Source organism: Pomacea canaliculata, linkage group LG3 (genome assembly GCF_003073045.1).
Source record: "Pomacea canaliculata isolate SZHN2017 linkage group LG3, ASM307304v1, whole genome shotgun sequence".
NCBI classification, from domain to species: domain Eukaryota; kingdom Metazoa; phylum Mollusca; class Gastropoda; order Architaenioglossa; family Ampullariidae; genus Pomacea; species Pomacea canaliculata.
The window spans coordinates 38,999,819-39,027,673 of record NC_037592.1 but is presented as its reverse complement, the minus strand read 5'-3'; the positions used below and the strand labels follow the sequence as shown (position 1 = coordinate 39,027,673).

General features: G+C 46.6%; 2 protein-coding genes across 2 annotated transcripts in view; both read right to left on the bottom strand.

Moving 5' to 3' along the window:
- Positions 1-5,794: 5,794 nt before the first annotated feature.
- Positions 5,795-6,895, bottom strand: LOC112559673. Its single transcript, XM_025231007.1, has one exon. It carries the CDS (start codon positions 6,893-6,895, stop codon positions 5,795-5,797), a length of 1,101 nt encoding a protein of 366 aa, XP_025086792.1.
- A 3,132-nt stretch (positions 6,896-10,027) lies between these two features.
- LOC112558993 (protein YIPF5-like) overlaps positions 10,028-27,855 on the bottom strand; it is a 48,533-nt gene continuing 30,705 nt past the window's right edge. Inside the window, 4 exon segments of the mRNA XM_025229786.1 lie at positions 10,028-10,950; positions 11,351-11,385; positions 11,387-11,533; positions 16,706-16,816. Coding sequence (XP_025085571.1) covers positions 10,788-10,950; positions 11,351-11,385; positions 11,387-11,533; positions 16,706-16,816 — 456 coding nt within the window. The 3' untranslated portion in view covers positions 10,028-10,787.

Here is a 27,855-nt window from a genome sequence, read left to right as displayed (position 1 = left end):
CAAACAGTACCAACGGACTGTCCCCGATCTGATCGTCAGAGTGTGTTAGAGCCTCCACTTGCCTCAGGGCCCGCTTTTGTGACGGTGATGACCGTCTCCTCTCTACGTTCCCCTACCTTTCTTCAGTTCTTTGCTCTTTGTGAGAATTACGTCTCAAATATTGGGGGGGCAAAAGGATATTCCTGCCCCCCCTGTATTTTCCTTGGGGGGGCGGCTGCCCCCGCTGCCCCCCTGGTTCCTACGCCACTGCGTACCACATGTTCTTGTGTACTGTGTGCGTCACGACTGTACCCTGCCCATAAAATCTGTTTACACAAAGAGAATACATCAGTTTTATATGTTTGCATGCATGTTTATTATGTATACACGTGTTTATTGTACACAAATCCCGACATTTTGATTTGCGTTTTTGACTAGATAAAGGTTAAGTCGGAGCTTGTAAACACATTCAGTGTTAAAAATAAAATCATGATATTTAGAAATAGGGTTTATTTTTGACTGAACAAACGTTTATCGTACACAATTGCGAACATGCACTTTTTGCGTAAACTCAAGTTTATCAGGCTCAAAGACTTCCTAGTATAAACAGACGTTTATAGAACAGTAAATCTCTGCTCTCCCCCATCTCTACCTCAAGATATTCGCGAAGTATTCTCTTTCTCGAAGCAGCCGATCCGCACGTGCAGCCCCAAGTCTAAATAAACAACTGGCCATCGCCAGGGCAAGGACCTGGGTTCGATCTCGCTGCGAAAGGTCAGAGGAGGCGAGCAAATAGGACGATGGCGGGGTCAAATGCCAAACGTTCAGAGCAGCAGACCAGAGATTCTGGGAGGTCAGCTGTAGTGCAGCAGTTGTCAGCATGGTAGAGGATTTCTACAAGCACAGAATCGTAGAACCTTTACATTCTTTTAAGTTAACAGTAGAATGAACTAGTGGTGCATTATATATGATCATTGGATATGGAGAGTGTTTCTTCATTAAAAAAAAAAACGGCAGATGAAATCCCCCATCTTCTCGTCCCCTCCCTTCCCTTCACTAGCTTCTCAAAAGATTGACACAGAGACCAGTAACCTGCCCCACCCTTGATCTTCTTGTCTTGAAAGACTTGTGTACACCAGGCCAGAAGTAAAGTGCAAACCACGGATATTTATATTTTGTGTGCCAACCTTTGCTCCTCTTTTTACGATAAATGTTCCCCTTATCGCGCCATTGACAAGCTTCAAGCCAGAGGACAGGGCGTCTAGCGTTTTCTCCGTTATCTACGTCATCACAGCGAAGCGGCCAATCGGAGTTTGTAACCGACTTGTTCCGGTTGCTCGAAAGTTCAGCGGCGCTCTGTTTTCAACAGATATCCGCCATCTTTACGAGGACTGGAGTCCTACGGTTACCCGACAACAGATAAGTAAAGTGAAATGATAGAAGCTTAACCCTTATAGTCTATATTCTCTTAGTTTGTAGAACCTGATCTGACGATGTAAGCGATGTCACCGACTTTCCGAGTAACAAAGCCAGCAGTCTCAAAGTCTGCTTTGCTCTGTCCACCCACAGCCCAGGCTTCGCCAACCACAAGCACACAAATATTGTGGTGTTTATTATTCTCCAATCACATACAGATACGTATGTGCATACATGCAAATAGGGTTAGAAGTTGTTAATATGAGAAGAAAGTATGAGGAATGCAACGAATTCAAGGCAAAACGAATGCAAAAAACACCGAGATAGACGCACATATATATGATATGGTGTTATCCTTTTATGGTGCATCTTCTACAGTTACTACTGCTACTAATAATAATAATTCATAGAGCACATTTCACCATGTGCAAGTGAGATAGACATACATATTATTGTGCTATCCTTTTATGGTACGATAGGTCTCTGCACCTTCCGGTTTCATTTCGTCTGTTCGCTTAATACACTTTGCGGACGTGACTGAACGAAGTCTGTTGAAAGTATCCGATAATGATTTTGTCGAGGAAACATTTTGATAACGAAACTGAAGAACCCATTTCCATCCCCTCCATCACAAAAAATGAAAATGCCTTCAGCAAAGTCTTTTTCGCAGTTTTGTCATTTTCAGTTTACATTTTAGCTCTGTGCACGAGTCACTGGTGTTGGGAACTTCGTAGCGGAGGGTGCAACTGTGCGTTTTAATAACTTATCATCGAATATTAGTTTTTGTGGTCACTTTTTAAAAATAACTTAATTCACCAATAGATTCGACAATATGTTTTGGGTAAAAGAAGGACCATCAGGTCATTTCACTGAGCTGCATAAAGCTTTGGCACTTAAAGAATGATGTCGTGTACAGAATTGCAAGGAATGGTCCAAACAAATTATAAGCCTAAGAAAAGGAATCAGATACAACACGACCACCGATGTCTGCTGAGACACAAGCCGTGGATACCTTGTAGTAACAATTACTGTACAAGCGCTCATAAGACATTTTTAGAAAAAGTCTCTAACACCCTAGGGTAGCTGGGTGGTGGATGGAGGCCTCAGTACAGACCTCTGTCAGCAACTAAGTCAATCCAGCTCTCAGTCCGGAACTAACAGACCAGCATAACCACTCGCTACTTAGGATCAGTCAAAGTATCATGTCAGTATAAATATATATGCATGTAACGGACATCTAGGAAGACACCCTATTTGTTGTTACTAGAGTACCTTTGCAAAGAATATTATGGAAGCGAACAAAATGTTGATTTTCACACTGACTGACAATGGACAGCCGTGAATTCTTCAAGAAGTGCGAACCACATGTAACTGCGCTTTCTCGCACCTGACGAAATTACCAGTTCTAAGCTCCCATGGTTTCTATAGCAACCGAGAGACTGGTGCTAATGACGTCCGAGGTAGGCCGAGGCGGACAACCAATGTGTCGGCTGCTATCGATGGCGGAAAATTAACCGGCGAGTCTGGGGCGGGACGCGATCCCCAGGGGCTCGGTACCACGCGAGCTGATGCTCAGCTGCTGGAACCTCCGCCCCGCCTCCCTGTCGTTGATGAAGACAAATCCGCCATGCACTGGCCAAGCATGGGACAGCTGGTCTCGATTTTCCTCTGACAGAAACACGCCAGGGCTTTTCTCAGCGCTATGCACATGCTAATGGGGAAAGTGTAAGTGATTAGCTCCACATCTTCTCTTGCCAATCATCAGGTACACTGATCCCTTCCCTTCATCTTCCTTACTCCCATATCAAATAAATAAGTCCTCTACATCAGACACTATTATATCGATGATAGTTAACGAAACACTGAAATCAGTGCTTTGTCACTTCGGATATTTTCTTTTATTATTATTGTTGTTGTTGCTGTTCTATAAAAATTAATTTTAAAATTATTGCTTTCGTCCCACGAAAGACGACCGTAGCAGCAGTGCCATTGTTTATTGACCAAAGTCTAAACAGCAAACGTGAAGACTATCCTGTCTGGACGGATAAGAAAACAGAAAATGATGACTGGTTGTTGCCTGCTTGTAGCCTAGCGTGGGAGTGTAGGTGAGCAAATGAGCAAATCTTACTGATTTACTTTAACATGTAACCATGGACAGATGTAAGTCCTTGTCTTTGCTTAAACCCTGGCTGTAAACACCGATGTGAACTTGTTGCTTAGTTCTCATTCGACAGACGCCCGACTTCTCTGCTTAATCTTGCGAACCTTTGTGGCAGTGAGTGAAGCTCAAACCACGAATTTGAAAGTGCAGAAAATTATTTAACATCTTGATGAAAGAGAATCAAGAATAAAAGCAAAGAATGATGAAAAAAGGAGATAAACGGAGAAAATAGGCAATATTTTTAAGTGGGGGACCATTTGTTTTGGCGCTCGGGTGGCCATCCTTACCCCTTCAGTACCCCTCTAATTGTCGTCAGGGCGTTTTCACTAACAGTTTTTTAAAAAATGGAGAAAAATGTACAGAGACTCTTGCAAAATTACTTCCAGAATACTATGTCGTACTCATTATGGCGAACATACTCAAGTCTGCAATATGAACATGTGTAAGATGTGAGGTTTTAATGACTCCACGAATAGTACAAAGAATAATTTGATGTTCTTCTCACGGAAAACGAGTGAGAAAATCGATTCGACGAGGGCACATGCCCCATTTACTGAGGTAGAATTCTTTTTTCTACTGAGATAATGACCTTGTCACTTCGAGCGAATTTGATTTCCGTTGGCTAACACGGTAGTTAAATTATTAAATCACAGTTTAGGTCCTATTATGTTTCATCCTCGGGGTGTTTCGTGGTGAAAACATGCAAGTCCTTGGCATAGAAATTATCTGTTTAGACCAAGTCCTTAATAATATAATACTATAGGTAACAATATATTATTATTGCCATTACATTATTCTAATCTGTTACATTTTTATAACAAAAGCCGCCTCAGAATTACTTTAAAAATACTGTTATTCTGTTCAAAACCTGCGGTAAGTTCGGTAAGAAAACCTCTCGCACCCAGCAGCATCACAGAAGAAGTGGATGCCTGATTTACCAGGCGAGATAATAGCGACGGAAGGAAAAGACTAGAAGACTTCTCCAGCCGTGCCTTAGACACAGTGAACCGCTTACTGTCCTACTAGGCTTGGCAGTGGGACTTTAGCCTTATTTTTTACATGTAAATCGCATCAATATACAAGCAGAGACTTCTTGGCCTTTTCGGCAGCCAACGAGTTACTTCACGACTAGTATAAAGCCAAATAACTACAATAATACTGTCAACGTTATTTATAGGTCAACATTAGCAATATATATATATTACCATGACACAGATAGGTAAATTTCGTCCCCTAACCTTTCTCGATCGTTGGTGACAGAGGGGTTAAACACCACAATTTTCTCGGGGCCAGCATTTTGTGAGGGCGGGGCCAGTTTTCTCTTCCTTTCTGCCTTAACTTCTTCGACCTTCTATGCAGTTTCATTCTCGACAGCTGGGTCAATTCGGGGGGAATATTTGGCCTATAAGGCTACCAAACCACGGACACCAGACAGGACCCAACACTTGTGCGCGTGATGCTTGGACTAGCGCCCTATCCACTTCTCTGTGATATACAGAAAGCAGCACTGAAATACATAAAATATAATCTTATTTATGCTTTCCTGTTGTGCACACATATATTATTTTCTTACCTTTAAAAAATGCCCTCATTGCAGTAACTCTTCTTACATTTTTAAAACAAGAATCACACGCAACAGTGAAATACAGAATCTCTTCAAATGGTCTTTGCCGCAGAAATACGCCCCAGTAAGACAGCTTAGTCAAAATTATTTTAACAGTTAAATGAAGAAAATAATCCATTAGTAGTATTAACACAATTTTGACTAACCCTGTACTTTGAGTAAATCATCATCACTGCGAAGAGCCATGTTTCTCTCGACATTCTCCCTATTTAAAAAAAACAACAACCGGAAGCCCAGAATGAAAACAGTAATATTTTGAATGTTTAGAGAGTATGTGGTACTGACCATGTTCAGATGCTGTTTCTGTTGTTTGAGTAGCACTCAGCGATAGCAAGTTCACTCGATCATGAACTGAGGTTTTCGAGTTTTCGTTTGATTGCAGACTTCATGTTATTTATGGTGGTGCTTTTGTTCGAAAGCATTTAGTTCTATTGAAACCGGGGAACCAACAAACAGATTTTAAGAAATAAAACAATACACCATCGCCCTTTATATGAGGAGTGAATACTCCGATGTCGCCATCTAAAGACACTGAGTAAATGTACTTTTCTCTGAGTCTTTTCTGTCCTTCCTATTTCTGGGGCCAGAAGCAGGAGAAACAGCACGAATTTTCATTACCGACCGAAATTTCGATGACCGTTGATAATAAACGAAGAAGTTGACACTGCTGTTGACGGCGCTGAAGACAGTCCCCAAAATGTGGGCGGCGATGCAGATGTTGGCGTTGCGGCCGTTGGAGAAAAGTCTGGGACCACCAGCCGCGTGAAGGTGACTGCCATGAGAGGCACTGTGAACACGATGTGAACGCAGGACAGGAGGACGAGCATCTTGGTCAGCGCCACCTGCTGGACCTTCCTTCTGTCGGTCGCCTTACCGGCTGAGCTCTCATGGCTCACTTGGCAATTCTGCTCGCGCCACTCCATGGCCGTCCTGAGCTTGTCCACCGTGATGGCCGTGCTGATTACCATCACGACGAAGGTGATGAGAGGAACGATGCATGGCAAGAGGATGACGAGAAGGAAGTTGACGAGGACCTGATGCCGTGAGAACAGATCGGAGGTGACGATGTTCCAGCGGACGCCGTCGCCGGCGCTCTCGTCCGTCACGCGCACGATGATGTAGGCGAGGGGTTGGATGACGTAGGCTACTTGCGTGACAACGACGATGACGACCAATATCGCCGCCATCGTTCGCGTCTTCATCAAGGAATCGGCGCGCAGCGGTAGGGCCACGCACACGCATCTCTCGCCTGCCACTACCATGCTGATGCAACCGGAAGCCGTTTTCAAGCCCCACCCCACCCCCAAGCAGAAGACCAGGCTGTAGGCGTCGTATTCGGACCCGATGGCGTCGTTGACGAAGGTAACGAAGGAGCTGGCAGCCTGCGCCATGAGCACGGTGAGGTAGGCCGTGTCCACCACGGCCAAGACGAAGAGGCAGAGGTTCATGCGGTCCTTGAGACCTTGTTTCCAGAAGACCACGCCACTGACCACGTTGGTGGGGAAGCCGACGAGGAAGAGGGATGGGTAGACGACAGTGTTGGTGACAGTGACGATGAGCAGGTAAGTCTGGAAGCTGATGACATTGTGCGGGTCGTTCCACGGCTGGAAAGCGTCGACGTCGTCAGCAGCAGACGTCGTGGACAGACCATCGTCGGCGTCAAAGTAAGCGGTCGTCAGAGACTGACCTCCCTCACCGGAAGCCACGCCCGGCATAGCGCCACCTGTTGCGTTATTCCAACATGAGTGTGTGAGAGACACTTGAAATAATCAAGTTCTGTTACAAACTGTCAAAGGTGATTTTTACATTGAGATTTGTGGGTGCATGCTGGGAATTATGGGATGTCTTAACAAAAGAACGCGAATGTTTGAGCCTTTAGGATCCTGGACGGCACAGGCAGGATACATATCACTGGACGGCACAGGCAGGATACATATCACTGGACGGCAGAAGGCAGGATACATATCACTGGACGGCACAGGCAGGATACATATCACTGGACGGCACAGGCAGGATACATATCACTGGACGACACAGACAGGATACATATCACTGGACGGCACAGGCAGGATACATATCACTGGACGGCACAGTCAGGATACAAATCACTGGACGCCACAGACAGGATTCATATCACTGGACGACACAGACAGGATACAAATCAAGATGTCAACGCCATGACACTCTTACAGGCTTCTTCGCATTACTGATGTCGCTTTGCCGTTAAATTCAATAACGGATTTTCAGTTAGGAGCCGGCGCGCACCTCCCTTGTCTTTTAGTCTGGTGCCTCAAAGAATGTAAACAAGTAAGTAACTATACTTGGCTGTTTCTGATGCCTGAAAAAGAAGTCCAACTATTTATACTTACACCTCTGTGACAATGTTACATCACCTGTGTGACTACCAGTAGCTGACACCTGGGTACACTGGCCCAGTCTTGAGGCTCAGGGTTTATTTATATATCTACCTGGAGTGTGGATATCTGAGATTTACTGTTTGACAAAGTTTGCTCTCTATTTCCAAGATATAATCACTGGCAAATAATATAGTTCAACAAACATTGACAAATACTCCAGTTAATAAGAAGATTTGTAGGCCGAGCAGCTTAAAATACAGAGAGGACTTGAGCAAGTCAATAACAAGAGTGAAAAAACTTTTTTTAAAACATTTCTTTTAGGAAAAATCTTCGCTGGTGACACCATTGATTTTGAGCATTTCTCAAAAATCGAAAAAAAAAGCATATTTTGATTAGGGAAGTGTGGTGTCAGTTTTTGTCTCACTCCATTGATTCCGGTCTACAGAATATTTGCTCGAGCCTTCTTATTTGACATACGGAAGATAATGAGGAAGCTTTCCAATGATCCAGACTTATCCTCCACGTCATCCAGCCTCTGAGCTTCCACCCCCCTCCATGTTTACTCCCCTGATCGTCCGTCTTATTTACACATAGCGATTATAAAACAGAATATGATATGGGGACAGGAAGATGGAAATTCCTAATCAGCATCAGCGCGCGTGCACACGCACATACAGTCTCCCGCCTGCTGAGCTATACCGCCATGAAACACGTGGTCCAACGCCATTTTCAGCCGAGTGCTTTATCCGCCGAAAGCCTCTTTGTTGAGACTAACAAGAAGTGTAAATCAAACTACACGTGCCCACACCCTCACCCAATCTTGCCTGCGGCTCATTTATTTTGGTCGATTTTATTCTAACAAACTATTTTCGGCGGAAGAAACAGTACAATTTGCCCAAACTCAAGTAGTATTTGCTGAGTAATTTTGCTGTACTCCATGGGTGGAAGTATTGACTGCTAAATCCGCCCTTAGCTGCCCTCGGTGCTAACATGTGGGGGGTAGGATGGGGAGGGGGAGAGGCAAGCAGGGGAGGGGAGTGGAAGAGGTGGGAGCTGGTAAAGGGAAAGTGATGCATGCATCATTAATTTATTGCGCGTGACATTTCGCCAGAGCTTGTTCGCGTGAGGCTTGTGTTAGGAGCAGGGAGCAGAGATGAACAGTTTCTTGGAGCGCAGCTGAAGCTGGCAAGGTGGTTATAACCACCCAGTCGTTATCATGAACACAGAGGACAATTCGTAGGGGACAAAATAAGTCGTCATCATGCACGACGACGAGGTCGCATGCCAATGACGACAGCCACAGCAGGGTCTGAGAGTGCACAGTTCATCCAGAGGTAGAGCACTCTTCATCTAGAGCTACCCATTATCCTCACCACCATCAGAAAATCTTTTAACTGGTTTCGCCGACATTCTGATATGAGCCTTCGTTGTTGTGTTTTTGACAGCAGCCAACTTTGGGAGGGAGCTGGAGCCAGCCAGCCAGTTGGACCAAGAAAAATCGTTGAGCTCCTCAGCCTCGTCACATCTAGATGCTCTATATCTGTGTAATTAGACGCTGCAGGATGGCCAAGATCAAGAGATCGCCGCTCTCATCACGCGCCTGCCTTGGTGCATGCCGGGAAGGAGTCTCCGCGTGTGATTTGTTGGGTAATGAACACAACGCAGGCCTCGGTGAGACAGCAGTAGCTGTGAACGAGCTGATACAGACCAGCGGGTGGCCAGCCAACCTGCGAACACCGACAGTCACTGACTGGGATCAGTTAACCTGGTGCTGGGAGGTTTCTTTTCCACATGACAGAAAGTCGAAGGGGTTAATGACTAACCGAAAGTAAGTCGTGCGGACGGCAACGATGAAGGGGAAGGAGGAAAAACCCTCGCGTACAGATGTTCAAGTGTGGCGGATGGAAAGAAAAATATTTTTCGGTGAAGAGTCGCAAGATTTAAGATGTTTTTCTCATTCTGCTAGGAGACCAGAATCCCCAGCTCCACAACACCGGCTTCAAGTCCTCTCTAAACATCGCCTTGCTTGTCTTTCCTTACCGGTGCCACCTTACAGACGAGACCATCTTCCTGCTCGTCTTTGTTAGACCCTTCTCTCGCACACTAACTCGACGACCGCCATTATGGAGCCCCCATGGAGTTTGTTTTACTTTGTTCCACAATCATGTGGCAGGCCGGGGTGTGGACGTTCTCAGCCTGGGTTTTCTGGTGGTACTTGGTGTTACGAAGAGACTTTTGATTACCAGCATGCGGCGTCAGCGTTGTTGTATTTACTTGGTGACTCAGAGCTGGGTGTACAAAATTAGCCCTCATTCCTTACGTATGTTTACTTGGCTGAATTAACATTTAATGCGAGACAAAAGCAGCGGTAAAAGTAACGGTCCAACATGTATAATCTATTCTTCTTGATCCCCAACCCTCACGACCCTGTCTGAAGCTGCACAGCCACCACCATCCCCAAAACACAAAACGAAAAACAGAATCTCCCACTAAGCTGGCGAAATCCATTTTTATTTCAAGAGCTCTTTCTACATGCTGTGCGCCACTCCTCAACTGATAACAAGCAGATCAAAGCGAGAATAATGCTCACCGCCTATTGGTCAGTTCTCAGGACGAGAACGCGCGGTCTGCTACCGACGTTGACGGTTGTTGTGTTTATACTTCACTCAGAGGGTAATACGAGGGTGGAAAGCTGCTACCCTGATGTCGTAGTGCAGATGATTGACGACGCTTTGCCTACTTCCATCCAGACGCATGGGTCCCGAGAGTGTCAAGGCAACCAATTAGCGGTCTGTATTTTTGTTGAGAGAGATAAACAGTGATGAGTGGAGAGGTCTACTGATAGCAGGCTCCACAAAATGAGCATTCTCTCACAGCGACAAGAAACATTTTGGCGAACACACACTTTTTCCCGCTTTAATGAATGGGAATACACAAAAGGCTAAATGAGGCAAAAGAATTGGAGTCTTTCTTTTTACGGCGACCACAGAAGGAAATTTGTCCCGGTGATAATGGTCCCTTTAAAGCTTCTGAAGAGAAACTGCTGTACTGTACATCATCGCTAGGGCAGTAGATGGTTACTTGAGACTAGCACTGATTTAGAAGCGTCAGCTGACTGCTAAGCTCTGGCCATGAGCCTGGCAGCTAGCGAACTACTGTGTAGCCGGCCGCAGGCCTAATGTTCAAAGGCAAGCAGGAGTTCAAAGGCAAGCAGGAGATCGTCTAGAGATGGGCACAATGCAATGAACATCTAGAAGACGGTGATGAGGGCGAAGACGCCGTAGACGAGGGCGCAGGGGTAAGCGACGAGGGGCTGCTGGCTGTCCATGGCCAAGGCAGACACGAACAGCTTAGAGGCCGAAACACTGCACCAGGCCACCGCCACACAAGTTAGCACTATACCCAGCATGCCCCTGTTAGAAAAAAAAAACAGTAGATGCGTTAGCAGGCAGGCTATCTACTACCTGTCAGCTAACACAATTCTATGTAATAAATATGAAGAATATGATGTTATTGAATGTTATTGAAAATATATAAAATTAAAAAGGTAGCATGAACCCAAGGAGTAATCTTGCCTCAATCACACACATATATACACACACATCCACACATATACTGCACTTATACACACACATACATTCTCTTTCTTTTCATTTCCTTCAGTATAATGAGGTGCTAGATGTTTTTCTAGTAAAGTGTCATTCTAAGGCTATTTTTATAACTTTTGCTCGTAGATGTAGTTTTAAATAAAAAAGACGAGAGGTGCTGTTAATGGCTGCTAGAAGTAACTAGGTGGTGCGGGCAGCTGCTCACTGTAGCGAGAAGACAATAGAGGAGGCGGAGAGCAAGCACCATGGGCAGGAGGCAGTAGCCCAGCACCGAGATGATGACCCCAACTGACACACCCGTCATGCTCATCAGGTTCAGCAGGCAGTACATGGCCAAGCATCCCACCACTCCGATACCGTAGATGTACCCGAAGTGCACCTTTCCACTCTGAAAAGAAAATTACATTTTCTTTAAATATTAAATGAATTTGTAAGTGGTTTGTATGTCTTCTTCAACATTGTCTTCATCAATTGTCACCCGTTAAATTATGTGTGTGTGTGTGGACGCGAGCTTGATTTTCTTACGTCGTTGAGCGAAGAAGTCCAGCTCAAGAGCAATACATGTAGTAAAGCTCCTGCTACTACTGCACAGCCAGCGACTCCCTGCGCACTCAGCTCCGTTCTGTGCAGCCTCACGTGGCCCATGAAACCGTCAATCAGGTGACCTGCAGATGGCGCTGCTAGTTCTATCGTGATGTCTTCTCTCCCATGAACCGGCGCAGCCATGCATACAATGTGTCACTTGGCTTCCACCGACCATTTAGGCCATTACCTCGAAAGCCTGCGACCTAACCTCGTACAAACAGTTATCTGCTGCTCCACGGCGGTGGTCCTAGCAACTGTATTTTGTATGGACACCATGAGAATGACCCATGCACGTTTGAACCTTGAGAAAGGAAACTAAAGCCTGACAGAATATGTCTGAAAAACGAACGAACGATCGAAAGAACAAATTTTAAAAAGTGCGATGTAATGCCTAGCACAGAAAAAATGGGAACACACACCAGTGCGCGGATCGAGGACTGGATATAAACGTTGAAGCGTATGCATTAATATGGTTGTAGTCGAGATGAAAAACTGCAGCCGCAGAATTCTATTCATCAAGCTCGTATCACAGCTGATGAAACCCCAATATACAGCTGTCACAGGCGGTACTACATGGCGTGCAAGGCGTTCATCGCCATCAAATCGTCCATTCCACTGATGGAATGTACGCATCAACGGTCCAACAATGATGAATGAATGAATAAATAATGGTCCAAAGAGAAACAGAGAGGAAGAGTAAGAGTGGAGAGCAATAGAACCCTTTTTTTTTCATTTCGCTCAAGTACACAACAAACAAGCAACAGTGCGTAGTCACCCGACAAGCCCTGACTATGTGTTTCGAAAACAACTCATGAAAAAAGCCACGTCCGACAAAAGAGGGAAAATTGCAGGAATATTGCTGCCCGAATTGTTGACACAAGGCACCCGGGAGCTGCCGGCCACTCCTTCGCTGCCCATCGAGAAGCGCTCTCCAGCATTGTTATCTCTGGCTCTCTCTCGTCTGATTTCTTCCTCTTCTCATTTCCAGCAAAGACAGAAAAAGCCTGATTTAGTTAGGTCCTGAGACACTATATTCAAAACAATTTCTTACATATGTTGATCCAAAGAACCTGTTTGCACTGAAGAATATATATCTCGATCTACAAAAACTATAAATGTCTTAACTTGAATCGGTCTTCTTGATGTCATCACATGGATAATGTCATGAGTGCCAGAAAGAACATTACTAGTAAGCCGTGTCTATGTCCCTGGTTTCTATTTACCAAAAAGTCTCCCTCTTACTTTGTCTGCGTCCAAGCTGGTGGTCGATGTCTAGAACACGCGTGGGCGAGTACATTTTATAGGTGTAAGCGTAAACGTTTGTGATGCGCACCAACGATTAAGCTCTTTTCAGCAGACGACATGCAGTGAGAATACACAGCAAACACTAAATGACCAACACCGGCTTCAAGGAGATGCAAGCAGCAGCAATCTTAAACAAAATGTCGCCAACCACGAAAAAAGACAAAAAATAATTTGCACAAATCTCTTCTTGTTGTTGCTGTTGCTGTAGTAGACTACAGGCGTTGTTAAAGCGGTAAAGTGACTCTACACGCCCACGGCCGCCCTTCTCCAGAAGATGCTCGAATCATTAGACTGCATTACATGCCAGGCGCGATCCGGTGACAGATGACTGGACGCCCACACAACCCACCTCCGCAGGTCGTCATTCCTGGCCTGGAGGATCAAGAAAAGCCTGGTTTCTCCATCTTTTCCCCTGCCTCTCCCTCACGCGTGGGCCGGGTCGCGGTGTCGTCTGTCGCGGACAGCGTGATGACGTCACCAGCACACCAGTGTCGCCACCGACGACTCTTGCAGCCACTCTCTCCTGGCCAGAGGGCGTCTGTCTGCTAATGGCGTGCCAGAGGAATGTTCCAGTCATGAGTTTATTTGCCTTCATGTTAGGCCAGTAACGTGTTGGCATTGCCTATCGTAAGCTGCAGAAGCATTAACAAAAAAAGGTTTCCTTATATAACGCCATAACCCAGTCTTAGGGGCAAACTCACACCGCTTTTCACATCACGAGAACAGTCATTAAAACGAAAAAAAAAATATATACCGAAGACTACACAAACACGGGACAAACAAGACAAACACGGCATCACAAGGACAGCAAATCATGGCGAGGCGAGTCTACAGTCGTGCGTTGAACGATTCCAAGGACACGTATCGAGTGCCCATAACTTGATGCAGTAAAGACCTCGCAGAAGACTTGATGACTTTGTTTATTTGAACAGGCCATGAAAGCTGTGAAATGCTGGCCGTCGCACTTACCCAACAATATTTGTGAAAGCCCTCGCAAAGTCCTCCCAGCGAATCCAGGCTCTGGATGGACTATTTAGAGTTTAAGGCTCTTCTTTAATATGGAATCAGGTGCTATCTTGTCTTGTCCTCAAACATGTAATTTCACAACTGTACTGTCTTTTCTTAAACATTCATGGCGTGTAGTGGATAAGGCGGACACGTAGGGAGGCCCTGGTAGTAGGTGGTCCACTTTTGATTCTTACATTTCACTGAACTAAACGACACGCACACCGTTTTCTTCAGCTGGTTACAGGTGAGTGACAGGAGCATCATAAGCTCTTCCTGGTCTAGCCAACCAAGACTATTGTGTGTGCTACCTGCCGTCCTCATGACAGACAGGTGAAAAGTCGTCTTTGTTCTGGTGGCTGTGGTCTTCAGGGTTGTCCTAAAACAACTTCTTGTATTTGTAAGAATTCTGTTTTGTTTCCTTGATGTTTCCAAGCTTCACTAATATTTCGTTAAATGTTTCGATAAATAAAACCCTTCAAAGACACCTGCTAGACTGCACAGTATACGGCAGGGAAGATCTGTATGTGTGAAAGTGAGAGAGAGAGTGTTGGAGTGCTGCGCTCACAATGTTATTTCCTCCCTAGCAGCTCTAGCTTTCTCCTGCTAAAAGAGATTCCTCCTCTACTCAAAACATTCTTGGCAATACTCAAGTGTTTTTCCAGGGTCGTTTACAGATTTATCCGTACGTACTGACAGATCCCGTCGTAAGACCTGTATTTCACAGCTGTAAAGTGTCGGTAGCGATTGAAGTAACCTACAAGTAAGCACAAGTGCCCCCACCACACTCCCGTAATACCACAAAAGGACCTTAAAAAATAATAAAGGCTTGAGAGGAGAGTACCTCTGTCGCCGTCTGACACGAAAATAAAAACCTGAGGAAATTGGCTGCAGCAGCCCATAGTTCTTTGCCGTGAGTTTGTGAGGTGTCTGTGTTCCACTGAACCGAGTCCGACTTGCTGAAATTTACTGGTAGAAGCCTTTAGAACGGTTCTGAATGGGGTGGGCGGGTTTTCCGCATGAGAGTGTAGACGGAAGATGAACAAAGGCTGCCATTAGTACTTTTTATAAAACCACTGAAGCGGAAATTATGCTGTCTCTGTATGCCAGTATTTGTAGAGCTAACAACTACACGCGTTAACATTATCCAACGACCAACGCTTTCAATTATGCCTTTCATTATAAAAATGTATTTTTACCAAACTATATACATACGTGTGTGTGACAGTGGGTGAGAGAAAAAGTGTGTGTGTGTGCAGAGAACAGAGTCTCTACCTCTCTCTCACACACACACAAGGCTGCATGCGACATTTGAGACCTCCAGCCCACGCTCACAAGCCACTGCTAGTTTGTAACTAACCTTTGCTGTGTTGGCTGTTTTTTCGTCCCTCGTCAAACAAATTTCTTCAAATGGTTGATTTGATAGGGGAGTGGGGATTTAGCACCAAAGGGGTGGTGAGAAGGGAGAGAGGCGATGACAGAAAATTAGAAACCAGACTACCCGGAGAAATCCCCTGACAGCCAGCCCTGTGAACAAATGTTACACCCAGAACGGACGTAGATGTCTTCCAGAGACGAGATGCGAAACTTTGCTTCTGACGGCTGGGTGGGAGGGTAAAGAGCCTCCGAGCTACCAGCTTAATCCTCAGCCATGCCAACGTTCGCGAGTTATCTGCGTTCGCTGCCTGCTTCAAGGCAGGTGGACACCCTGTACCTATATGGGGCCTCCTGCTTCCTGTGATTACGAGGAAGCCTGTGAGGTGTCCAGGGTCATTGATGCTGTTGCTGGGGTAGAGAAAACTAGCAGCCACATTTTCGTTCAGGGTTTCCATTCATCTCGCACTCAACCTTATTTATGTGCGCAGTTTCTATGCAACGATACTTTCCTACCAAAACATGCGTGTCGACAACACAGGCAAAGATATTCCCACAGCACACGAGAACATGGCACCAGTTAAGAAAGAGGAATAGTCGTAGGCATTACCGCAAACTAGTAATACAGCAACGTGTTCAGTGCGCTCTTACTTCATATTTCTTTGAGTGGGTGGGTGTGCGCGCACGCGCCGGTCTAAAACTTTAAATGTAAAACTCATGTTCACGCAATGTCGACAATACTGAATGTGTAGCTTTATCAGTGTTGACGATACTAAATGTTGATGTTACCGAAAGCGCAGCGTTATCAGGCTAGATGAAGGAGGCTAACCTTGGCGACAATGTCCACGATGGCAAGCCGTCAACACCTGAAGAAGCTATTAATAACTAGAGGCGACCCTTCAGTTCACTAGCCAGAGCTTTTTTAACTCCGCAGCAAGCCGAGAGAGAGAGGAGAAGAAGAAATAAACCTTCTCGCCATCAGCCAACTGTTTCTCGCTGGCTTGCAGGCAATCAGGTACATCCAGTTTTTCTGAGAGCAAAATGTCGCACCCCGTGTACTGTATGTGTTGTAGACATTAGGGCTGACACTGTCTACATGGAATACAGCAATGATAATGTCATAGCAACCACGGAGAGCAGCATAACAGTACATCCTAAACATTCTTAGCCATCTTTCTACTTGTTGAAACTTTGCCGACAAGTAATACAAACAGCGCTAGCCTCGCACCGTTAGCACTCATCAAGGAAATTAGCTCAGGATAAGTATTAGGCAAGGTTACCATATACTGACCAGAAGCAGCGAGCCACCGAAGGCTAGGCAGAAGACCAGGGGTCCGGCAAGGTCCGTGTCCTGCATGATAGAGTGGTCAGCAGCCTTGAGAGGGTTCAGCACCGTCATCGTCTGCAACAGAGGCACGTGACACGTGTCAGGGATGGGCAGCTACACGCTACAACACTCGGCAACATTACAACACTTTAAACTTAGCTTCTTAATGATGTATGGTGTTAAGAATATTGTCTTCATGTGTGGATCACACACACACAGAGGAAATTCATCTCGCCATGACAATGTGAGGACGAAAAGGTCTCCATGCAAATTCAAGCCGCCATGCTTATTGTGTTTACCCTCCAACTGTCTTAACTGTTTATGACGGTTTTCTGTCCCAACAAGAATAAATCATTTCGTTTCATCGTAGCGGAAGCGAAACGTGAAATAAACAGCAACACCTACTGTAGTAGAAACGGCACTATCTGCCCAAGGTATCTCCTTTATTAAAAGAAAATACTTCCTCTCGTGCATGTCTGGCCAAAAAATTCAGGGTAACCCTATTCGTATCCGAGCACAAGATCTCCCACCGAGCCATCTCGTCCCTCGCATCTTATTGCTAGCAGCTAGCCCCAAAACAAAGCTAGTCCGGTCGTCAAGGTGACTAAAGAATGCGGAAAGCGGGTCGAACCCAAGCCTGGCTCCATCCACTGCGTCAGCAGCAGCCCCACGAACTTCTTTTCAGCCCCAGTGGTGGCTGGTGGTCGTTTCTGGACAAAGAGTATTGGCTGGCCAGCCCCGAGGGACAATCAAGCGACACACAAATCACTGACCTCATGATGGCAACGACATGCACTGCGGACCAAAGTACCCGCCCCGCTGGGGAATGCAGGCGGGGGGAAAACAGGGGACGGGGCCGGAAGTTCAAAGAGGATTATAAATCCTTCATCTCAAAGCATGCTTTATTAGGGCGAAGACGAGCTAACGAGTCAGAGAATAAGCACCTGCTGTTTTCATCCGCCCTCTGCCGCATTTCCCAGGCACCAGCTTGCTGAAGATTGTCAGTCTCGCTCTTAACTCCAGCCTCCTGTCTGCGGCGGTTGTGAATAATCTGAGAAGGTATCTTTCAAGTGGTCAGAGAAACGAACGGCTGTCTTTCTGTTGTGTGAGTGAGCATAATGTGAAAACCTTGCCTCGCGCTCTTTCACACAATCATCGGAGGAACGGCAGCGAGTGATGCAGTGTTTCATGTTATGTGTTCAATAAAGTTCTCGCTTCATCCTTCTTAGGGGGGAGCTGTGCGTGTGTGCATGTGTGTGTGAGAGAGAGTAAAAAATGACTTTCTTTCTAACATCAATCTGAAGATCCCATAAATCAGATCCTAAAAACATGTTTTAAAAATAAAAAATCACCAACCCCTTTATAAAAACGCGCCTTAGATTAGGAAATGCAGATAATCTGACAAAACCATGGCGCCTGTGGGTGTGTATATGGGTGGGGCTGGTGGTGGTGGTAAAGAAGATTTAGTAGTAACGTGTGCCCCAAGACAAATGCCATCTCTCCCACCACCAACACTACGCCTACCGCGTGCACTAGAAGTAATTAGTCTGCCAGCGATACACATTACACATCTACTATATTTTCCCTCTCAAGCGGAGGCGCACCCGGCGGCAGCCAGAGAGCAGAAGGTAATTTGCTTGCCATGTCACCTTTAAACTTGTTACCTAGACAGCAGTTGTTTGTGTTGGTAGGAGGTACTAGCAAGCTAACTTCTCGTGCCCTGACCACTGTAATTTATTTGACGGCGATGAGCGGGCGCAGGGTTTACACTCCACCTGGTCGGGCTCCTCACACAGGCGGGATGTGTGGGTGAATGCGGGGTATACAGGCAATCTGAAGCTAGGGGTTTCTTCACCAACAGCAAGATTATTATTAACCTGCAGGACCTACACCATTTACAGCTGCACTGTATGAGTGTCCGCATCTTCTTATCATTGTGGATGCAACCAACTCGTTAAAAAAAAAATGTATGGATAAGAAACGGCAGAGAGAGAGAGGGAAAGTGAAAGTGACCGGCGTGAGAAGATGAAGGGAATTGCAGTTCTTCCCCTAACCCTATGTCCAGGAAGAAGTCATGTCAAGGCTGTGTTCAGTCCATTCATCCAGGAATGAGAGTTTCTGCACTAAGCACTGCCAGCCAGAAGGCCATCTTGGTCGCCTGTGTAAAGTCGTCGTCTGCGTGTTGATCTTGCCACGGGAGGCCTCACAGACCCCACCACAGCCTCCTCCACACAAACCAGTACGAGTGGCCATAAAGCGGAGCAGGAAAGAAGCAAAGAGAGAGATGGAGAAAAGGAACATGCTCATCGTCTGCTCTGCCATTTCAAACCCAGGTCGACTGCTACAAGTGCACAGCCAAACGGCGAGGAATGTGCAGGCTCTGCAAACAGCTTCTGGAAAAGAATAAAGAAAACCGGACTCTTGTACTCGTCAGTTCTAGTTTCCTTCATCTGCAAGGTCTGAAACAGACCAGTACCAAGAGCCGGAGAAGGCAGGAATGGTAGTTCGTCTTCCAGCATTCCTGGAGCTGTTCGTAATCCCTCCCTTTCTCTCGCGCATGCGTTTGTGTGCGCGCAGTCTTGATGGGGAACTGAGGAACTAGATAGGCGAGGGGTACAGCTAGAAGGGCGGGGGATACTGACCATAACAAACAGAGCGAACTGGAAAGACTAAAATATTTTTTACCAAGCGATTTTTTTGGGAATTTTTTGAAAAATTTTGACTTAAATGCAAATATTCGTTCCCCGTAAAGACAGGACTCTGTATGATGTATGTGTTGGTGTGTAGTGTGACTAGTAGTCACCAACCATTTTATAACAGTATCCTTATGGCTGAACAGCTAACACTGTCAGGCTGTATCAAGGTTAGCAGCTGTTTTGCTTGTTACCATCCCTCCCGACCTACTCAGCAATCTCCCATCCAGTAGGAAAGCAGCAGAGCTCACTGTACACTGATAATGAGCTCACTGTACACTGAATGTGAACTCACTGTAGATTCAATGACTGTGAGCTCACTGTACACTCAACTAATGTGAGCTCGCTGTAAATTTAATGATTGTGAACTAGTTGTTCATTTGATGACTGTTCACTCGACCACTATGCATGCATGACTGAATACTGATCGTGAGCTTTACTGTTCCATGCCCGCACTCTCACAATCAAGGATTAGAGGAGCACACTGACACACAACGCAGTCTCTTCACGTTCCCCATGGGGAAACAATCCCTGAACCGGCACCTAGATGTCACCCTGCCAGCCCCCTACCCTGCAGAGATTCGAAGAAGCAAGACATCCTTCCTGCTCAGTGCACACGCTGCACCAAACATGGAAACCAAAGAGCGGAATTTCCTGCACACAGCTGAGGTCATATGCCACCGACCTTTCACCCCGAACCTTCGTCGAGTCTTTGTTTTTGCGTACTCGCAGTCTGACGTCACAGCGCGCAGCGATACTTGCAGAGGGCAAGACGTTTAGGGCTGAGGATCGAGATGAGGGTGGAACGAAGGAGGATCACCGACCCCTGTTCTACAAAAGACAGCAAGTAAACACACAAGTCTGTACGACTAACAAATATTAATAAAAACAACCCATGGCTCAGAACTAAACAACAGCTTGCATGAATTACAAACCCTACTTCCCTGTGAGACTACCAAACACACACTGGCTTATGAGACTACCAAACACACACTGGCTTATGAGACTACCAAACAACACTGGCTTATGAGACTACCAAACACACACTGGCTTATGAGACTACCAAGCAAACACTGGCTTTTAATCAAACTAACCAAACAAACACTAGCCTGTGGGCTCAGATAAACGCTCACGTCCGCGTTAGCCACTAAATATTTCATAATTTCGAGGCAAAGATAAAGTTCCTGTCCCTCACTTAACCCGTACTGCTGGCTTTAACACGGATCAATCATAGCCCCCCGCCTACCCCACCTACCCCAACCACCACCTCGGCCTCCCATGGCGCTCTCCACCAGCCCAGGCGAGCTGCGTGGCATGCACAATGTCAGGGAAAAAACGTTCAACAACCAAAGATGGGCCATTAGTGCCGACCGCTGCTGCCTCCGCCAGAGCAGAGCTGCTGCTTGCACACCAGGAAGTTTAGCGTGCACCATGGCAACGATATCTACCAGGCGCTTTGGCGGCTGCGTGGTGCATCGCACCATACCAAGTGCAGGTGAAGCGAAGTTGTGACTGATGCCAGGGGTTCAGGTGTGGAAAATCTGAAGGTTCAGTCCACTGATTGTCTTCTGGTCGGTCAGGTTTGTCTCTCGATGCCACGTGGCTTCTCGACTGCAAGCTCCGTGTGTGTACCCTCGTGTACACTGAGCTCTGCTGCTCTCACAAGCCACGCTAAGCAGGCGTGGTCACTGGTGTGAGATTAGCGCTAGTTAGCGTGTTACCAACTTAAGTCCGCCACGGAATTTAGACGAGCTATTTCCTCTCTTTGCTCGTCTCCACCCCTGCTCCAATTTAATGCTTCTCTTCTTCAAACGGTCAAATTGCAAAACGGTTCGCCAAGTTCACATCAGCATGAGGGGAGGAAAAAACCAGTTTACAGCATGCTTATTATTTAAATACAAGTTTTTAATGCATTCTTCAGCAGAAGAGCACAGTGAATGCGACAGACAGACAAACAGACTTCCATAAACTACAAATACGGCGTAAGCCTAACAACCATCAAGACCAACAAATAAAGGGATGATTTATTTGGTTTATTTTGCGACTTCCTGCCACTTTCCCCTCCTGCCTCACATTTTTCTGATTTTCTTTTTCTTCTGAAATCTTCCTGTTTTCCATCTCTCCTTTGCATCTTTTCTCTTGCTCATATCACATTCACCCACTCACACAAACGCACGCACGCACACACATCCCCCTAGACTTGGCCTAAACTCAGGCAAGCAACGTGTGCGGCTCTCGTGAGGCCGATGTTTCCATCTCACTGCAGGACGTGATTATGGCGGCCTGATCAATGAGCACGTAACCATCAATAAAAATACATTTAAAAAAAAAGCAGGAGACCCAGCTGCACGAACAATGCGCATGCGCATGGAGAGCCTTGGGGGGAAAGGTCGGTACGTACAATTTCACCTTCGCTTACGGACGTAACTCGTTTAACTGTCCATGTCTGCTGTCCTGTATTGAAATTACCGTCAGGAAAAGGACGAGTTCACGCAACCATTACCCGCTGACCTCCACCTGGTGTCTGGCAGGCGCTCCCACAGGAACTGGCTGCTTGGTGTGCACGATAAAGGTGATTAGCACCGGCAGTCAGTGCAGACCTCGTGACCTGTGCACCATCACTGCACACGCACTGCTTCGCTCGCCAGTACTCTCTTATTTATTTTGAATCCCCTCTTCCACTTCTCTCCCAGTCTTACACCAGCAGCACATCCCAGCTCGCTCCTCCTCCCAGTACCACCTGCTCAGACCATTCACCATGTCTCAGACCATCACCACCACACAAACACAAATGTAGGCGCACGCACACATACGGAGATCCTGAGACCAAACAGATGTCCACAGATTACTTATCGAGATGATACACCCACTTCACTGACAAACACTGAGATTTCCGCAGTTATTTGCGGTTACACCATATGGCAATGACGGAGGCCTCAACGGGTTCCGGAAGTGACTGGACTGCGTAAACTTCTGCTGTGGGCGTTGCCGCGTGTCTCGACCACCTGACAGTGCACGCGCTTTGTACAGTAGGAAAGATTTGCTGCAAGCCCGAGTTATGATAATATCCAGATGTTCCAACATTTTTTTTTTAAATACCATGGTGACGTAAATTAGGCGGCTAACTGATTTGTGTAATGAGTAAGATGAGAAGTCTGGCAGTGGTGATAAAGCTGCTGCAGTCATGACCTTTCAACCGCGTCCCCTACCCCCCAAGCAGTGAAGGCCATTAGAGGGTCTGATGCCTCGTGGTGAGCGCTCGCTCCTTCAAAAGCCGTCAGTCTCTTGCTACATCTCAGTTTCTGACCTCGTGCACGTGATGTGGAGAAGTCCTGACTACCATGAAGACACTACACCTGGACTGTGTTGTGGCTCTTTCTGGACAGGTAGCCTGGCCTTGTCACGTGATGTACTCTTTACATTTGTTTCATTTCTCTCCGGTCCTCAAAAAAGGCAAAGGCAATTTGTTCCTAAAGGATGTTCTTAATCCAATACACATTCTCGAATATTTCGGAAATTTGTGCAACGACGTTCATACAAAACATTTTCCAAACCTAGTTTCACATTTGACAATTTGTTTCCCGATTGAAAGAGACCCAGAAGGAAGTACAAGACATTGCTATTATAGAGATCCTTAGGTTTTTGTTTTTTTTCTGTATTGGCTTTCACTTCGATACTGGGTGAAAAAATACACCCTGCGGGGCCTTGTATCAGATGAGTGTTTAGAATGTGGGGCACATTTAATGAGTTGAGCATTATCTGTACTTTAGTACGAGCTCGCCGTTGGCAAGTCTGAATGCGCACGTGCAGGACTCAACGGGTCATTTCCGTAGACAAGGTTTCACAAGCTGTGCAGTAATCTGGTCAATCAGCCCTCTCGGATCGACGGTGAGGGTCAGTGCACAGCTACGTGTTACAATACTTTCTAATTATCCGCATTTGGTTATACTTATCTAATCATTGTTGCCTCGGCGATCCATAGTTAAATTCGGCTTCATCGTGCATCTACTTTAATAACAAATAAGATTGATTTAGCGCTTTTCTAAAGATTTGCTGAGAGCATTTTACAAGACAAATATACAGACGGAATAACCAACAACCATGCACCCATATTGTCATATTACTGGCTTTCGCGCGAGATAGCCATTCGCGTTTCATTAGCGAATCCTCAGCTCGCCCCATCACCAAACCATGTAACCGTGTCTGCGCATGCGTGTCTTGCCGGCCGGCGCATGCGCACACTTTGAGTTGGGAAAGGCGAGCTCGTGCGAAAGTACAGATCGTGAAAGGGGCAGCTGATGAGTGTTTAGCATAAGGGAAGCTGTATCTGATGTGATTAGCATGGGAGCACTGAATGTGATGTCTAGCATTAGGTGCCTGTGTCTGACGAGTGTTTAGCATTAAGAGCACTGCATCTGACGAGTTTAACGGTATGTGACGAGTGTTTCACTGCCGCAGCTCCTACTACCTGTGCGTGTGACATCCCATGCGGTGTTTGCATTCAATTCCCAGCATGTTCAGCTTAGTAGCCGATGTCGAATGAAACCTGATATTTGGCACTTATACCTCTGTCCCCAAAACAGGGTCAGACTGCCTTCTATGTGAGGAAGCCGTCTGAATGCGTGAAGGAACGGTGAGCGGCCTGTCGTGCAGGCGCCATCAGGCAGACTATCTGCAAACTCGGATTTGCCAGAGGATTTACAAGCTGTGACACTTGGGCGTGACACCCACGTCACGAAGATACGAAATCACCAATATACCAACACCACGAAAAGTACTTAGGTAATAATATCACAGGCCAGAGCATCAATACGTGTCTGCGCCATGTCTTCTATCAACTCTTCTGTCCAGTGAGATTGGAGTGATGCATGTTTGTTATGAATCAAGACACAGGTCTAAGACAGAACTGAACCACGTCAGTGGCTGCCATACATAACAGAAAGGCATAACACACATTAACTAACCGATAAATGTTTGCTTTTAAAATCAAGGACACAAACATGTACGAATGGACACACACAGAGGTGAGGCACGTACGCACGCTCCCACACACAAGTACGCTCGTGAAAGAACACCAGTGAATAGTGGGTCAGGTCTGGGAGGAGGAGAAAGGGGAAGACAAAGTGTCAGTGGATTTTGAGGGCTTGTGTCCAGTGCATGGCAGCTGTTGTTGTGAGATTATGCGGCGACCGGCCAGACAAACATCCCACAATAAACTCTCCTGTGAGAGATCGATGTGTGAGTCAGGCCTGGAATGACAGGATCAACAACAGCACAATGTGGCGGACACATCCCTCCTGGGCAGACAGACAATGCAGTGCCTGTCATCTCTTTATTTGTTTATTTGTTTCTCGAGTCTGAGACTACATGAATCCAAGCCCCAGTTATGTACATGTGTGAAGTTCCGCACAATGAGCTGTGGAATAATATGATCTTGCCCCGACTGTTCCCACCTCTCTTCTTCCCTTTACATTTCCATCGTTTTGAGGATCGGGAGGAGTTGCCTCATCTTCCCCTCAGTGCCTCAGTAACCATAGTTAGGGACCTTAAAGAGACGGGGCATGTAGGTCAGCAGCACACTTCCTACGTCTGCCCAGTTTTCACGACACTTCTGATCCACAGCTCTCCTTGAGGTAACTTCTTCTGCCTCTGGTCCTGACCTCGAGGTAATGTTATTCCTGCCTCATAACTATTGGTGCAGAAGCGGACAGCAGCTTTTGTTCTATTCGATTAAATTTGGCGAGGATGCAAAGCAAGGGCTTACGACAACTGACTCTCTAGCAATAGTGCTGTGACACAGTCGATGATGATAATGATGATTATAATAATGCATTATTATATAATGATGTGGTTTTTAAAACCACACACTGTCGACACCAAATCAGCAGAATCCGCTCTCACAAGCTGAAGAGGCTGCACGTTGCTGAAGATTCAAGAAGCGAGAAGAGATGCACCTGCCTTCTGGAGGCAGAACGACCGCCGACCGCGTAACGGCAAACAGGGTGAGGACAATGCACACACCTCGGAAGGTTAGCTACTTTCTTGTCCTTTGCAGGTGGATTGCATTTCTGCATTTGTCTGAGGAAAAAAAGATGGTGGCGGGGAGAACTAACTTAATTTGTTTATCGACATTTTAGTTTAGTTTTTTTAGTCTAGATTTTTGTCATTCACCTTTTTTTCCACAGCAGCGACTTCGGTCACGTTTATCTTCAGTGATGTTCAACTTCTACTGTTTAATGTCAGAACTGTCTTTGTCTTTCGATTCCCGACAATACTCTTTTGTTTAAGACACTTCTTAACCGGCCGCGACTCTAATATTATTTTTCCCACGACCTTTTGGCACGCTTGCTAAGACCATCTTTTAAATGTTGTACTTCAGAAGATTAACTAACGACTATTTTTACTTACTGGAGTAATGAGAAAAACGAACGGTTTTCATACGGAAGGTTGAAGGCTCGATTATCCTGAGTAAAACATTCCTAGTTGTCCGGTGAAAAAAGAGCCTTAACGGCACGGCGCTCAGTCTTCTCCTTCCCCCCCCCCCGCACCATTTCTTTCTCACTGGCTTTGAATGCTGTGAAACGCTTTTATAAATCACAGAAAGCATCTAAGAAAATTGCAGGTCTTATGTGAGAGTTCTACACATCATTGCATGTTCACTTCTTGTGAGTCGTTCAAACTCATTTAAAGAGTAAAAATGCAAAACAAACAACAATGTAAAGAAAAGCAACAAATAAAGGCAAAATAAATCTTCCGTCAAAACACCAAGTGACAGAAACACAAGGTGTGGGAGGCCACGTGATGAGAGGGAAACGCCAGAAGTCTAGTGTCCAGTTGTTGACGAGTCCTGCCGATGATGTTAGTCCAGTCTCCTTCCTCCTCCTTCCTCCTCCCCGCCTCCTCACGCGGTTTCCCGCTGCCACGCGTCCCCAAGGCGTCTCGCACGTGCACCATGGCGGCCCACTGGCTTCGGGATCTGTTGACTTGTTTGTTCTTCACATGCCCTCAAGATGGCAGACCCTACGTGCTTCTGGTCAAGGGTCGACTTTGTTAGAAAGGAGAGGCTGCGTTTGTGTAACACCCTCCTAAACACCCCCCCTCGCCCCCAGAGAAGCTCTCAAGACAGCTGTCGATGACGTCACATGTAACTGCGTCAGCTGTAAGCGGACGAGCTCGTGACGCAAGGTCTCGTCATCGCGTCATAAGCCTGATCTGAGTTCAAAGTTCATGCTCTTTCCTGACGATGTCACGTGTCAGTAAGGCCCACCTGCTGGGGAAAGTGATTTTGCACTGTGTGGGAGAGAAGGAGGGGACAGGAAAACCACGGACGTGTAAAGGTGGATTGCTATCTGCCGAGAACAAAGCCTAGCCTCTTGCGAAGTTAGTCTCAGCGAGCCTAAACAATGAATGTGACTAAACCGGAAGCTTTGTACACACCTGCCTCGTTTCAGTAGTTAACTGGAAAAATCGTCTGCCAGCAGTCCAGTAAGTAATACAAGTTCGTGGGAAAACGAAATACCAGGAGAAACACCCGACGGCCAGCCCTACAAACAGGTGTCCCATACAGTGACCCCAGACGAAATCTGAGCCCGAGGCCTTTCACTGCAGGAGAAACAAGCAGTGCTTTAACCACTACACTACCGGGCGCCCAAACGACACCGAACACCTACATTCTTACCCCAAACCATCCCCCTATCCCCACTTATCACAGATATGAACACAGACCTTACAGAGCGCAAGCGACTGCTTTGTGCCACATCAAGAGTGACAACTCTTTCTCTCCCTTAAAACTTCCACAGTGCCCCAGAGACGTGCACAACCTTTGCGAGCTCCTCACAATACACGCATTATGGCTTGCTGTGCTCCAGACATCGACCGCCCCCTTGTTGCTCCACGTAGCTGCAAGTTGAAGAATGCATGGGACTATGGGGGGAGGTAAGAAGGGGTTTGTGTGTGGAGGGGGGATCAGCCCACAACTGCAACCACGTTGTCACGTGACCCAGACAAGCGCTTGACGCCAAGCGTGAGGGTTGCGATCGATGAAGTGCGCGGGGGTGGGGGTACTTTCCCTCCCTGCGTCGCGCGCGTCCTCGTTGATGACGGACTGCATTCCTGTGGACCGTCCGCTTGCGAAATACCCACCACCCTTGCAAAAGAGCGCCGGCCGCTGGCTCTGTACACGACCGATTCCAAGCCGCAGCAGCACGCAAGACGGCTATCCGCCGAGGGCGTAAGCCCAGACTCCTGAGTTGCCAGCAGTCACAACATCACATCGCAGGGACGGCGCAATGCCGTAAGACAAGGGTTCACCGCGAGCCGTGCCTACATCCCGGTATCAACAACACGCTTTCACACCCAACAACAACTGTGCTGCTGGCGGTAGCACCGGCTTATCTGTTGCCAGATAGCAGCTGCACTCCT